General features: G+C 38.2%; 1 protein-coding gene and 1 long non-coding RNA gene across 2 annotated transcripts in view; one reads left to right on the plus strand and one right to left on the minus strand.

Annotated features, from left to right (window-relative positions):
- PARP8 (poly(ADP-ribose) polymerase family member 8) overlaps positions 1–13081 on the minus strand; it is a 234894-nt gene extending 221813 nt beyond the window's left edge. The window contains exons 1-2 of the mRNA XM_069095303.1: positions 12986–13081; positions 11813–11867 (exon numbers count right to left, since the gene is read on the minus strand). Of these exons, the coding sequence (XP_068951404.1) occupies positions 11813–11867; positions 12986–13076 (146 nt within the window). The 5' untranslated portion in view covers positions 13077–13081. The remainder of the gene's footprint in view (positions 1–11812; positions 11868–12985) is intronic.
- LOC138166845 (uncharacterized) lies at positions 9671–13348 on the plus strand. Its single transcript, XR_011169750.1, has 2 exons — positions 9671–11804; positions 12856–13348. It is a non-coding gene; the product is annotated as an uncharacterized lncRNA (long non-coding RNA).
- Positions 13349–14146: the final 798 nt, after the last annotated feature.

The following is a 14146-nucleotide window of genomic DNA, read 5'->3' on the forward strand; positions in this document are numbered from 1 at the left end:
AGTGGAGAGCAAGGGGGAGGGAATGTTACAATTAAATTTCAAATATAATAGATATGTGTGTGTGTGTGTGTGTGTGTGTGTATACAGACACTGCTACAAGTAATTCATTTTTATGAGCCAAAATATAGCACTGGGCAGGTGTAGTTTAGGGAAATATATCCCTCTAGCACCAAAGCCTCATAGGCCTGCAAACAGCAGCTCACTTCAGACCATGCTTTGGGTTAGGGGGACAGCATGTAAGAAGGTAGGTCGGTCTCTTATGTTAGAAGGGTTTAATGATGCATATTCCTGTCTTTCTCATAACTGTGGTTCTACTTCTCTCCTCTATATATACACACATGTATGTATATATGTGTATGTGGGGAGAGAGAGGAAGAGAGAGAGAATGGATCTACCACCAGAGCCCACTTTCCTACAGGGTATTCCCAGAAATCCCACCACTTACAAAGACTGCCAAAACCAAGGATGAGGAGCTTCGAGGCCACATGTGGCTCTCTAGGTCCTCAAATGGGGGGTCCTTTGACTGAATCCAAACTTTACAGATTTAATGGCCTCCAAGCCACAGGTTCCCCACCCCTAGCCAAAACTCTTGGCTCCAGGAACATTCCTAAGGCCCTGTCACAGCCCTCAAGACTCTTGATAGTATCTTAGCAGCCAAAAACAAGAGTAGACTATCTGCTTTATGCTTTAAATATGGCACTTCAACTCCTTCAAGCTGTACTTTTCACTCCTCCTTTCTTCAGATTCCAGGATAAAAGAATCTCTCTCTTTTTTCTCCTCTAGTAACTGGGAAATTATCAATGATATTAAAATTCTGACCAAATACTGGGGCATACCCTATCTACAAACTGCAAATGGCAGAGTATGGCCCACAGTTCAGTGTTAACTGGTTATTTGCAGTCATACAATTGGTTATATAAATCTAATCCAGAGTTTTTATTTATGAGATCAGGATTAATCTACTTTCCTAAACTATACTATTGATTATTTTTAATTTAGATATTTTTATATTAGAGGGTTTTTTTCAAATGTAAGTCACAAAAGTTTGTGAGATTTTTTTTTCTAACCATTGCAATGAACACCAGATTCCCTTAAATGTTTTTGCATGTTAGAAAAACATTCACCACATGTATTCTAGTGGCAAAATTCAACTGAATAAACATTCTTAGGAGATAGAAGCATTTTTTAAAAGCTCTAAGGTATGAGGCAACAAATTCAGAGATACCAGTAAATTAGAACTGTTCAAGGTGGCCATCACTTCAAATCTTATATAGGCATGAAATCTTTTTGGTAAGAAACATGCTCAAAAGCAGATTTACAATACTGCTTAGCCAATTATATCTGAATATATACCATACTTCCTAAGTCTTCCAAGAACATTATTTTGTCTTAAAAATAGTCTACAGGTGAAATCTCTCTTTGGAAACTTTGTATTTGTCCTCTAAAGATTCTCTCCCGCTTCACTGATTATTTTATCCATAGGCCTAGTCCTTAACAAAACACCATTCTCCAGTCCACTCTCATCTTCATTTCAAGTTCAATAGTCATAATCAGCTAGGTCAAGCTCCAATCTAGAGGGGGTGTCAATCTAATCATCCTAAGCAATATACAACACCTCAGGGATTTTCCAAACCAAATTCTCCATTAGATTAAAAATTTCTTGAGGGCAGGGTCTGTTCTATTTTGTTTTATGTTCAGCATTTAGTAAAATACAGGGCACAAAGTAAATAAAAGCTGAATTCATTAATTCATTAACAAGCATCTAAATAAAGGTCAGGAAGTTCTAGACAGACCAAAAAAATTTTTTTTTCTAAACAGTCCCTGCCCTCAAGGAATTTGCATTCCAGAGACATAATTTAAATAAATATGATAAAACTTGGGGCCTGAATAAATTATGATATACCCAAGTAAAGGAATAGCTCACTGTACAGACAAACCTAGAAAGACTAGGATAGTTGGCACAGTGGATGGAGTGCAGGGCCTGGAGTGAGGGAGTTCCAATCTAGCCTCAGACGTGAGCAATGTGACCTATAGGTAAGTCACTTAGCCATGTTTGCCCAAGTTTCCTCATCTATAAAATGAATTGGAGAAGGAAAGGACTAACCACTCGAGTTTTTTTGCCAAGAAAACCCCAAGAAGGGGACACAAAGAGTTGGACCCAAGTGAAGAACAGCTCAACAACAACAACAGGGAAAATTTGTTTTAACAGAAGCACAGTTAAGTGAGTAGGACCAAAATAATTCATATAACAATATTATAAGGAATAAAGAACTAAGGAAATCATCAGATCGGTCAAGAAGAATTTATTAAACAGTATTTGCTTGGCACTCTGCTAAATGCTAGAGATATTTAAAGCAAAAAACAAAAACAAAAAAACCAGGGCAGCGAGATGGTGCAGTAAATAGAGATATAGGCCCTGGAGTCAAGAGGACCTGAGTTCAAATTCGGCCTCAGACACTTAACACAAAAAACTAGCCAGGTGACCTTGGGCAAGTCACTTAACCCCAATTGCGCTCCTTCCCCCCTCCAAAAAGCAAAAAAAAAAAAAAAAAAAAAAAAATGCAAGGGATATAAGGAAAGACAAAGAGACACGACCTCCTACTTTCAAAGATCTCAAGAATATAATGGAAGTGACAACATACAAAAAAATTGTACACACATGATGCATACAGTAGATAAAGTGATCTCAGAAGAAAGATACAAATGGAGTATACTAGCAAAAGACTCTTAGCAGAATGTGGGAATGAGCCAAGACTTGAAGAAAGCCAGGGAAGCCAGGAGATAGCAGTGAGGAGAGGCAGAATTTCACACATGTGAATGAAGGGAATCAGCAAAAAAGAAAATCATATGAATAGTTCCATGTGCATAAGACAGCAAAAATGAATTTCAGTGTAGTTGCAAAGTCTGTGAAGGGGAGTAAGGGGAATAACGTATAAGAAGACTGGAAAGGCAGGAAGGAGCCAAGTTGTAAAAGGTTGTGTATTTTATTCTGGATGTTATAGTTAACCACTCACTTGTTGAGCAGGGGGATAACATGATCAGATGTGTGCTTTAGGAAGATTTCGTTGGAAGCTGAATGAGGTATGGACTGGAATGGGAAGAGAAGACCAACCAGAAGGTGACTACAGTACTCCCAGGTGGGAGGTGAAAATGACTGCAACAGGTAGAGTATGTGTGAGTTAAGTGGATGCAAACATAGCAGAGATAAACAATCAATGCAATGACACAAACTACTATTGAAGAGAACCAGTGAAACTCCTGTCAGTGAGGTATTAAAGAAATTTGTATTTATGGACATGGCCAATGTGGGTATTTGTTCTGGTTGCCTATGCTTACCTATGCTTGATCCAAGTTTGCACTTGTTTTGTTTTTCTTTCCTTCTTGGGGGTGGGGAGGTAGAAAATTGATGGTAGAGGAAGACGACCTATAAGGTTACCAAAATGGGGAGGGAGGAATTGGGGTTGGGGAGGTAGTAAGAAATCAAGATTATCGAAGCATTATTTTTATGCATAGAAGACAATAGAATGAAGGTCGGTAGCAAACAGAGAAACAGGACAGCTTTGAAAAATAACATGTATTATTTGTTATATAATTGGGAAAGAGATGCAAATTGTACCTGATACAAATTCACAGCTGCATATGCAGTCCTTATTCTCATCTGCTTTGCATATAGAAAGGTACATTTTATTTCATTTGTGAAGTTCAGAATACATATACATATATTTTTAAAGAATCCTGGAGAGAACTATAACCACAAAAGGCAGGAAAAGCCTACCTAGAGATAGATCCCAACAAAATTTGAAATATGCTACTCTGGAAAATGTATTGTTCCCAAGATACTCTATAATGACAGCAATAACATATGAATTATGCTTTGGAATGCAATAATCCACTGAAATGAAATACCCACCTAATAATAATATATGGGGAAAAAGTTCAAATAAAGGAATACAAGTTTTCTGTTTGACACAACATTCTAAGCAAGTAGCTCCTAATATTTTTTTTTTAAGCAATTGGGGTTAAGCAACTTGCTCAAGGTTACATGGCCAGTTATTTCTGGGTGTGGTGGTAAGTATCTGAGCCCAGATTCGATCCCAGGTCATCCCGCCTCTGGGGCCAGTGCTCTTTCTCACTGTGCTACCTGGCCACCCCGGTAGCTCCTAATCTTTTTTAACATCAAAACATTCCATGGGCTACAACATGACAATGAATGTTCTATTAACCTTAGTTACTATGAATGACCATTTACTATAAATAAATTTGACAACACCTACACATATCAGAAAATCAATAAAGGCTCCCCTTCTCAAACTACTTTGTATTTAACTACCTCATAAATATTTGTAGTCATTCATTTTTTATATTTTTATCTGTATGTCTTGTCTCCTCCACTGGAAAATAAGCTCCTTGCTTATAAATTGTTTCTTTATACAGTACTTGTATCACCAGGGCCCAGAGTTGACTAGTATGTACAAAATATTACATACTTCAGTCTACATAATTTTATGTTTGCTTTTTTATTACCCTTGGTAACACTGACTGGTACTAAATAAAAAGTGTCTGGTCATATGGATTCAGGACTGGTTGTAATAGCAGTATCTCTTTTCCCTATTTCCCCTGTCCCACTCCCACAACCAATCCTCACTGTCCAAATCCTTGGCCTAGTTAGGAACTAGTAATTCTTTTTTTTTAAAGCAATTGGGGTTAAGTAACTTGCTCAAGGTTACACGGCCAGTTATTTCTGGGTGTGGTGCTAAGTATCTGAGCCCGGCGTCGATCCCCAGATCATCCCAACACTGGTGCTCTTACTAGCTGTACTACCTGGCCCCCCCGGAACTAGTCATTCTAAAGGAAAATCTATAAGCAATACATTGAAACTGAACAGGACAACAGTCTACAGTGTAATTTTGCTTCTAGCTTTGGCCTTTACACAAAGATTTTAAAACAGACAGCCTTGAAAGAATCCTTACTTCATAACACTTGAGGGAAACAGCTGACTTTCAGAAATGAGCAGGTTTCCTGGGTCAGCAAGGAATACAGTGGAAGCAACAAATAAATAAGGAGTATATTTACTCTAATATATTCTGAATGGTTAACTGTAAAGCAAATCTTTGGCTTTTACATATCACTTTATTTTCCTGGTTTATTAACTCTGTGACAGCAAATTTCTGTAAAATTAAGCACATCAGTACTTTTTAAAATTAGGCATAAAATCACCCACAGTTTTGAACTGACAACTTCAAGCAAAAGTGATATTCAAAATAGGTATGTATTAACTTTAAAATATTGACCTTCCAATAAACTTCACTAAAATGACAAATAATATAATACAATGTATATAGGTAGATCACAAGAATTCTCCTTTAAAATAGTACACCATAATTAATTCTGCCTTTAATTATCCATAATTCTTAGCATTTAATGTAAAATTCATGGTTTTGAAAAAATTATATCAAATAATTGAAGAGTGTACAATAATTTCCTAGGAGCACACTCAACTGATTAGTATCTTTGGATACATACTAATAGGTAAATCTCTCATATAGGTATTGGAAACACCAACTACAAAAGCTATTTCTTTTAAACTAACTTGAATTTGTCAAAAGCAGACCAGAATTATCTATTCATTTTTTGTTCTTAAAATATAAAACTCCACCGATGTCTCTGATGCCTCATCATGATCTGAGGAGAACTCAGCGTTCTTCAAGGCCTTGCCAAGTAGCATAAGCTCTATGGTAGTTCCCACCATGATAGAAGAAGTTGGGTACAGTCTAAACTAATAAGGACAAACCTAAGTTGGAAGAAGTTTATCACTAAATGGTTAGCCACTAGTATCAGTTGGAGGGTGGAGGAAAGGTGTGAGAGACTTACAGCAAAACTTATGGAAAAGCTTATGATCTTGTTTAGTAAAAGAAATACCAACTCTGAGGAACTGGTAAATCTTTTAAAGTTTTAAACAAAATATTTTAAATCATCTTAACTTTGAAGCCATCTTAGGCATAAAATAAGACTATATAACCTGGATTTTTAATCTAAAAGCAATGTGATGTGCTAATTCTTTGGACATACTGTTGCTTGTTTCAGTCATGTCTGACCCTTCATGACTCCATTTGGGGTTTTCTTGGCAAAAATACTAGCTAGAATAGTTTACCATTTCCTTCTCCAGTTCATTTTACAGATGAGGAAACTGAGGCAAACAGGGTTAGGTAAGTCATACTGCTTCTAAGTGTCTGGAGACTGCAACTGAACTCGGGTCTTCCTGACTCCAGACCTGGAGCTTTATCCACTGTGCCACCTAGCAGCCCCTTCAACATACTACAATCACTCGAATGTGGAATTCAGCATGAGATAGACTTAGTCATTGCTTGAAGAAATTTCCTAAATATCTCTATAATAAAGGAAGTTGGACGACATGGCTATGTATGACTTCACATACAAAAAGACAGAACTAATACATGACCTGTTGCTATCAAATTTCGATATAAATGGACAATGTGGCTTAATGTATTAGAGAGTGCTTACTAATGTTTTTGCTTTTAACAAATACTCTGATTAAAAATGAGCTGTAACTATAGCACTTCAGTTGACAAATCAAAACAACTGTAGTCTGATTATTAGTAAGACTTTTTGCTTTATATTTCAAAATATAAGTTTTGAAAAGATGTTTGAGGTAAAGGCAAGAGATACAAATGGAATTATTAGGTAAGCAGCCACAGATATGGGACTAGAGCTCAAATAAGATGGGAACATGAAGGTGTTCACATGAACATCACATGTTCATATAAGATGCATTAATGTAAGCACATTTCTTAATAGTTCATCACATTATATAGGAGTAGCAGAGCTCCCCTTACCAATTTTATACTTTAGAAAAAAAGGTTTAATAGTATCATTGCAATACTAACCTACTTAATGCAACAAATATTATTATGTACAAGGTGCAGAGTTGGCCTCTGAGTATAACTGAACATGAAAAACAAAAATACTGATTTTTGCCACTAATTTAGCATGATATTTAACAATTCACTCAACTCTTCTCATCTGTGTAATGATAGGGCCTTGTTGTAGGACTTTGGAGAAGCCGTTTTACTTTTCTCAACCTTCTTGTGAGAGAGGTTTGAATGAATGAACTGGACAGTCTACAAGAGTGGTTCTCAAACGTTTTGGTCTCAGAACCTGTTTGCAAAAATTACTGAACTTTTATTTATGTGATTTATCTTTATTGACAAGTCATATTAAAAAATAAAAACTGATGGATTTTAAAACATTTATCAATTCATTTAAAATAACCCATTACATTTGAACATAAAATTTTATGAAAATTAACTATATTCCAAGACAAAAAAAATTAGGTGGCATTGTTTTACACATTTTTTTACAAGTATCTCTAATGTCTGTCTTAATAGGACAGCTGAATTCCAACATCTGCTTCTGCAATCCATCTGTTTCGACGTTACTTTGGTTGAAGAAAACATATGAAGAAAATCTGACCTCACAGAGATCTGCATTTGGAAAAGGGGGTATTTTATTAGGCAAATGATATCTTAATATTTTCTGAAAATAGCTGTGACCTCACAGACATCCCCGCTCAACAACTGTGACATCATAGACTCCCCAATAGGGCTTAAGGGAAATCCTAGGGGCCTTGGAATGACACTTTGAGAACCACTAGTCTGGAACATCCCTTTCAACACTAACATTCAAGAGATGGGAGTGAGGAGGAAAAGTTCAGTGTCACCTCATACCTACATGCCTTTCCTGACTCCTCCAATTGCAGTTACTCTCCCTCAGAAACAAACAAACAAAAAAAAACCCAAACTTTTAAAATGGATTTTGTATATGCTATATTCTCTGACAGAATATAAGCTGCTTAAGGGCTGTCTTTTTGTTACTATATCTCTGGTACCATAATGAATGGTAAATAGTAAATGCTTAGGATCATTTTTTTTAAGAGTTAGAAGTGACCTCTTAAGAGGTGATCTAGTCCAATCATATTTGTTTAACAGAGGCCCAGAGAGGTCAAGTGATTTTGCCCAAGGTGACAAAGGCAGTCAACAGAAGAGAGACTTCAAACTTGTCCTCTCCAGACCCCTCTGTGACAATGCTTAATAAATGCTTTTTGATATTGATCTATTTAGTCACAAGCCACATTGGTTCTGAAATGTGAGTGAAACCATGGCAGAAAGAGCATAAGAGACCAAATGAAGAGTCAATTTGGTGAGAAATGAACTGAAAATGGGTCCCATGTTTAATGTATATAATCACTCAAGCATGCTGCGCTATATTCTGACAAGTTTATTATTAATCAGTATATTCTACACTAGCTCTCAGCTAGCTTTCTATCTGGCCCATAATTCAGAGAACTATGAAAATAACTGTCTAGAAGAATCTAGAATTTCGGGTTGAGACAATGAAACCAGTGTTTCATAAATTTACCTAGCCATTACAAAATTAAGCATAATGGTCATTGTTGGATTTGTTTTTAATTTTAAAAATGCACCTATGACCCAGAAATAAAAAAAGCCCTAGCTCCCATATGCACATTCACTAACAATGTTCCTTTGTTGACACATATTTGCTTTCACAGTGAATTTATGAACAGGTCAATCTCCCTTTCCTCCACATTCAGGAACTGACTCTGAATTAAAAAGAATTAAACAGATGCTTTATGAAATATCAAACAAAGCTGTGCTAGTGCTGAATTGGCAATATTTTTAGATAATAATCCATGACACCTAATCAAGGTGACCACCACTATTTCCATTGTAGAATGGAAAATGGTAGTATCATTTTGCCAGCATTGGGGGATACTCCACAAAAATATCATTTACTAAAAAATATCATTTTAAAACCCAGACAAGAAGCAAATGATACACTTAGAAAGGTTGGTTAAAATAGAAACATATTAATGAACAGGCTTCCTCTTCTCCCCTTCCCTCCATGTGAGGAAGAGTAGGTACTTAAATGTCTGACTTGACTTTGACTTATAGAGTTTATCTCTACACTAGAGAGCACTTTACAATTTCATCACCACTCAAAGAATCTGATTCCTAACCTGGCATATCCTCTATTTATCATCAGTATTCTCTCAACCTGAACTCTGAGCCAGCAATTGGGGAAAAGCAGCTTAATATGAAGCCCCTCAAAATGTTCAAGGCCTCTCTAGATATAGCTAGGGAACTGCTATACCAGGAAATTATTACATATTTTCTTTACCTGACAAGATTAAAAAAAAAATGGGAACTGAGTTTAGGATATGTGGGAAAAAAATTTTTTTTTTAATGGGGGAAGGGGGAGAAAAGAACAGGACTTCTAAAGATGAACATCATTGATCTTACAAAAAAGGGAGCCAATCTGTAAAGTAACAAGCATAAAGAATCAAGCACTTGGTGATACTCTGCCAACATTTGAGCAGTAAATCCTGCATAGTCAAAGCATGACAGAGTGCTTCACATTTTGAGAAACATTTCTCCACTATCATTCTAAACCTATCATGTCTAAAAGTTAAAGTTATTATACTGTCACAGTATTTTTCATATTTAAAGCCGACATTATTTAACAAAGCTGTAACCAGGAAGTCTTTCTTTTTTATGAGCAATATATTAGAATAAACTTTAGTTTTTAAGAACGATTTCCAACTAATTCAGGCAAAAGTGTCATGATAGGACATGGCATATGGTTTCACTTACAACTCATCTTGATGTGGAAATCATTCAACTCTGATTTAAATGAATGGAATTCTGTATTTATGTATAAGCCACCCACTTTCTTTAATGGGACCTTATCAGGGAAGAAAGACTTTTACCTGAAATGACTCCAAGCCCTCTAACTATAATGAAGCACACTATATAAAATGGAATAGTATTATTTTTAATTCCTAGCAGCTGCTAGTGATTTTGGAATGTAAAAATTAAGACTGGACCATTATATATTCCCTGAAAAACCAACAAATGAAGACCCTAAAAGGTGCTACCTCTATCAACTGAGATAAACCAGCAAAGGGATTATCTCTGATCATCTCAGAGATGCAAAAGTCTCCTTTTTCCACAGGCAGAATTAACTACAAGCTGTTGTTTTTGGTTTTGTTTTTTTTCCATGAGACTGAGCCATCATGCAACAGTTTTACCATCTGACTTAAGAATACAGGTTGTCCTAAACAGATATCAAGACCCCAGGGATTTTAATCAGTTATAAGAGATAAACTATTCCCTTCATAAATATTACATAAAACCAGAAAATAATCCTATTCTGGGAAAAACTACAGTATTTGGAATGTTGACACTACAAAATTAAAGAGGCTCAAATACCTGGTATTAATGATGAAATAAAATGACACTCATGTGGCCTCTGCGCATTGCTACACTAAGAACTATAATTCAATACTTCCATGATAATGGACCCATAGAAACATCTAGGAATGTATTTCAAGTACCCAATTATGTGGAAAAGTTTTTAATGTATCAATATATAGATAGTGTATTATTATTATTGAATATAAAAATAGGTAATGATAGTGGGCACATAGCTTTGTCCCTTGGACATCAGGTACAGAGGCCATGACTTAATTTTAATCTCTTCTGGTCTATTAAATCTTTCTCATTCTTAATTATCAACATTAAGGTGTTAAAGGAAGTTAAGAAATACTATATATTATTAGCTCCCAATATACATATTAATGTAGGTTTGGATCACTCACCATTGTATTGTCCCTTAAGTCAAATCAATAAATACCTTCAGAACAAGCATATAGCCCAGTTACTGTTTAAGAAACCTCATAGAATAATTTAACTGTAGTGGTGAATGAAAGCTTTTTGAACTGCAAGAGTTCAAATTAAATGTTTGCTTTTTTGGGGGGAGGGGGTTGTTTTTTTTCCTTTTGGTCAAAGAAAGCTTTCTATTACAGTTTTCACATTTTTCAAAATTTCTGTTAGCTGGGTGATAACATTTTGAACTGTGTCAAAACCAGAAGGCCAAATGATTTTACAAATACATTCTTTACAACAAATCTCAACATTCTAACAAAATTTGAAAATAATTATAAGTAACCTTGAGCTTTAACCCTAATGAATACAAAAAAAGTGCCATAACAGAAACTGATTACAGAATTAAGAGGTAAGAGAAAAACAAGCAAGAGAAAATTTTTATTGTTAAACCTTTCATTTTTAACCCTGCTTCCTATATACAAGATCAGATTTGTGCTCTTTCAAAAATGCTAGCTATTTGATATTCAAAGTATTTATTCAAAAGATGAGGGGAAGGAGCAACTAAATAGCATCCAAGCAACCATTTAACTCCCTAAACCTTCCACCAAATTTGAAAAGCAAAACAGAGCAATCTGAAAAAATAGGAATGTTACTTTGGTATCATTTATCTTTGCCAGACTATACAAGATAAAAATATATACAGGTGTAAGGAGAAACAGCACTTTTAATCAACTTGTTTTTATTTTATCTTCTGAAGCTTTTCTTTTCGTAGGTAGCTTTTTCCCTTGATGCTAACACATACAGCCCATCCATGTCTTTTGAAGTACTTTTAATCTCAGTTATACAGTTTAAGAATGTAAATCTTACATAAAATATATTTGTGAATTATACTCATGGCTGATGGTAGGGTTGTTTTGTTATGTTTTTAAAGGTAAATACAGTACGTTTGCTCTGGTGATTTATAATCTAGTGAAGCATAGATCTTTCAATATAGGTATACTTTAATAGGTAAGGAACAAGCAAAAGAAAAAGTCACATACACAGACACGAGAACAAAGGAAACACTAACGTGTGAACAGGAAATGAAGCAACTCTGTACACGTAAGTACCTTTTGGTGCCTCCAACGTAGGTGAAAGTAAAAGTGGAGTCTGAGTATCTGAAATCTGAAACGGGAAGTATTATTATTATATTTTATTACGTCTGGAGACATTTTTAAAAGCATAATTTTGCTTTTTTTGCGGGGGGGGGGGGGCGGCGAGGCTGGCAGGAAAGGGAAGGTGGAGGAAAGGAGGTGGTTGCAAACACCTGAGTTCTCCATCCCGTTTTGCTGGGGGGGAGGGGGGGGGAAGTTCGGTGGGCATGTGTAGTTTAAGAAGCTAGTGCAGCAGAAAATGCCCCTCGCAACAAGTGCCCGATGCTATGGCAACGGCGGGAATTTCCATTGTCAGAGGAGGAAGCAAGCAGCAACAAGCCAGGCTTTCTGCTTCTAAATAAGGCTCCAGTGTTGGGCTTTTTGTTTTGTTTTTTGGTTGGGGGGCAGAGGGAATGCAACCGCAACGTAGGGGCACTAGTAGACTCCGGAGCCCCTGGCAGACAGATTGCAGGGTACAGCTTTTACGGGGATGCGGGGAGGGGAGGAGGGGTAAGGGGGACATCCAGATAAGTGCTCCCAGGGCCAGCGAGGAAAAGGGGTAGAGGGGGAAGAGGGAGGAAACTGGGGAGGGAAAAAAACCCAGTGGCTCGGAGCTGAAGGCAGCAGCCTTGCCCGGCAGCCGAGCAGTGCAGAGCGGAGCCCCAGCTCCATTCCACGGCCGCCGCCAATCAATTCATTGCGCAAACCAACTCCTTCCAAGCCGCGAGTCTCGGCCGCCGGCTAATGGAACAGCGAGCCCGGTGGTGGGCTTGCATTATTCTCGGAATCTGTTGGTGGCGGCTGCTAAAAAGCAAGAGCATTGCTCCAGCAGCCTCAGTTCCTCGCTTGGAGCACCTTTCCTATCTGGTTTCTGAGCCTGAATCTGGTTTCCCCAGACGGTGGGGTGAGAAGGAAGGGAAAGCAGGGGGTGGGGTACGATGGGAGGGGGGGGGGGGAGGTGGAAGGGAGAAATACAGAGCTCCCCCTCCCCCCCCTTCTGACACCCGATCTCGTTACAGTGACTGTTGTGAAATGACACCCGAAATGGGGACAAGCAGCCCCCAGGCAAACAAGTCGTGCTCAGAGAACGGGGGTAAAGCGGGTGGAAGGAGCTGGCACCGGGGTCTGAGGAGAAGGAGACAAACTCACCTGCAAACAGGCAGTCCTTCTCTGCCTTGGACTTCTGTATCACAATGTCGATATCCTTCTGAATTCTCTCTTGCCTTGAACACATCCCCATGAAAGAAATCCCTGGAAAAAAAGCAGTCTCTGTTTCCAGCCCACCCCACCCCCCTTTCTCTTCCAGTTTTCGTAAATGTTCAGTTAAAAATGAAACCTCTGGTTGAGGCAGGGGATGAAGCAGAAGTGCTTTCTGAAGTGATCCAGGGTGAGAAGGGAGGAGGGGGAGGTCGATTTTGCATTCCCAGATGTGACCGCCCAGCTGCCTCTTGCTGCTGTTTGATTCCAATTTCCTCTCCTGACAATAGATCCAGAGGATGGTGATGACACTGAGTCTCACTTTCTCCCTCCCCCGCCTGAACCACCAACAGTGGTGGGCTGCTAGTGCTGGTGATCAGAAGATAATAACCACGGTAATCACCGGCGATGGCAGGACCAGCTCGGAAAGACAGACAGGAAGCGACTCATTCTCTGACACACACTCACACACACACACACACTCACACACCCTACACACACATGCATGCATGCACACACGCACGCACGCACCCACACTCGCTTACACACATATACACATTCACACATACAGACTAGCCTGACGCTGAGACTGCTGCAGCTACGCCAAGCCGCAGACCCTCCCCTCTCTGCTACTGCTCACAGCCAGAGACACTCCGCCTGCCACACGTACAGACTGCCCGGCTGCTGCTGCTGGCTACTGTGTCTTTAATAGTAACTCCTCGCCAGGGCAAAGCTTGGTTTTCCCCACCTCAGACCTCCCTGTCTCCACCAGGGTGGGAGCTGGATAGGAACCTGTAGGTAGAATGCTGTCAGACTTATCAGTTCTCCTACCCTTCGTCACTTTTATGCATTTTACTCCACTTTGTCCCTAAATTGTGAGTAATAGGAATACTTGAACCAGAGTAAGTAGCATAAAAGAAAAAAATAAAAACCTGAAAAATACACAAGCCTGCCCATATTACGAAAGGCAGAAGAATCCCTAAAACAACTTCAGCGTATTCCCAACCTACCAAAGAAGCTTTCTCTCCTACACAGCAGAAGCCACCGAAACTCATCGTTCTACCGGGGGAAATAGTTCATCTTTGTTGGAAATCCTTTTTTACTACTCCCTTC

The sequence above is a fragment of the Petaurus breviceps genome, unplaced genomic scaffold (assembly GCF_028583685.1).
Source record: "Petaurus breviceps papuanus isolate PSGF00001 unplaced genomic scaffold, PetGlider_PUasm1.0 226, whole genome shotgun sequence".
NCBI classification, from domain to species: Eukaryota; Metazoa; Chordata; class Mammalia; order Diprotodontia; family Petauridae; genus Petaurus; species Petaurus breviceps.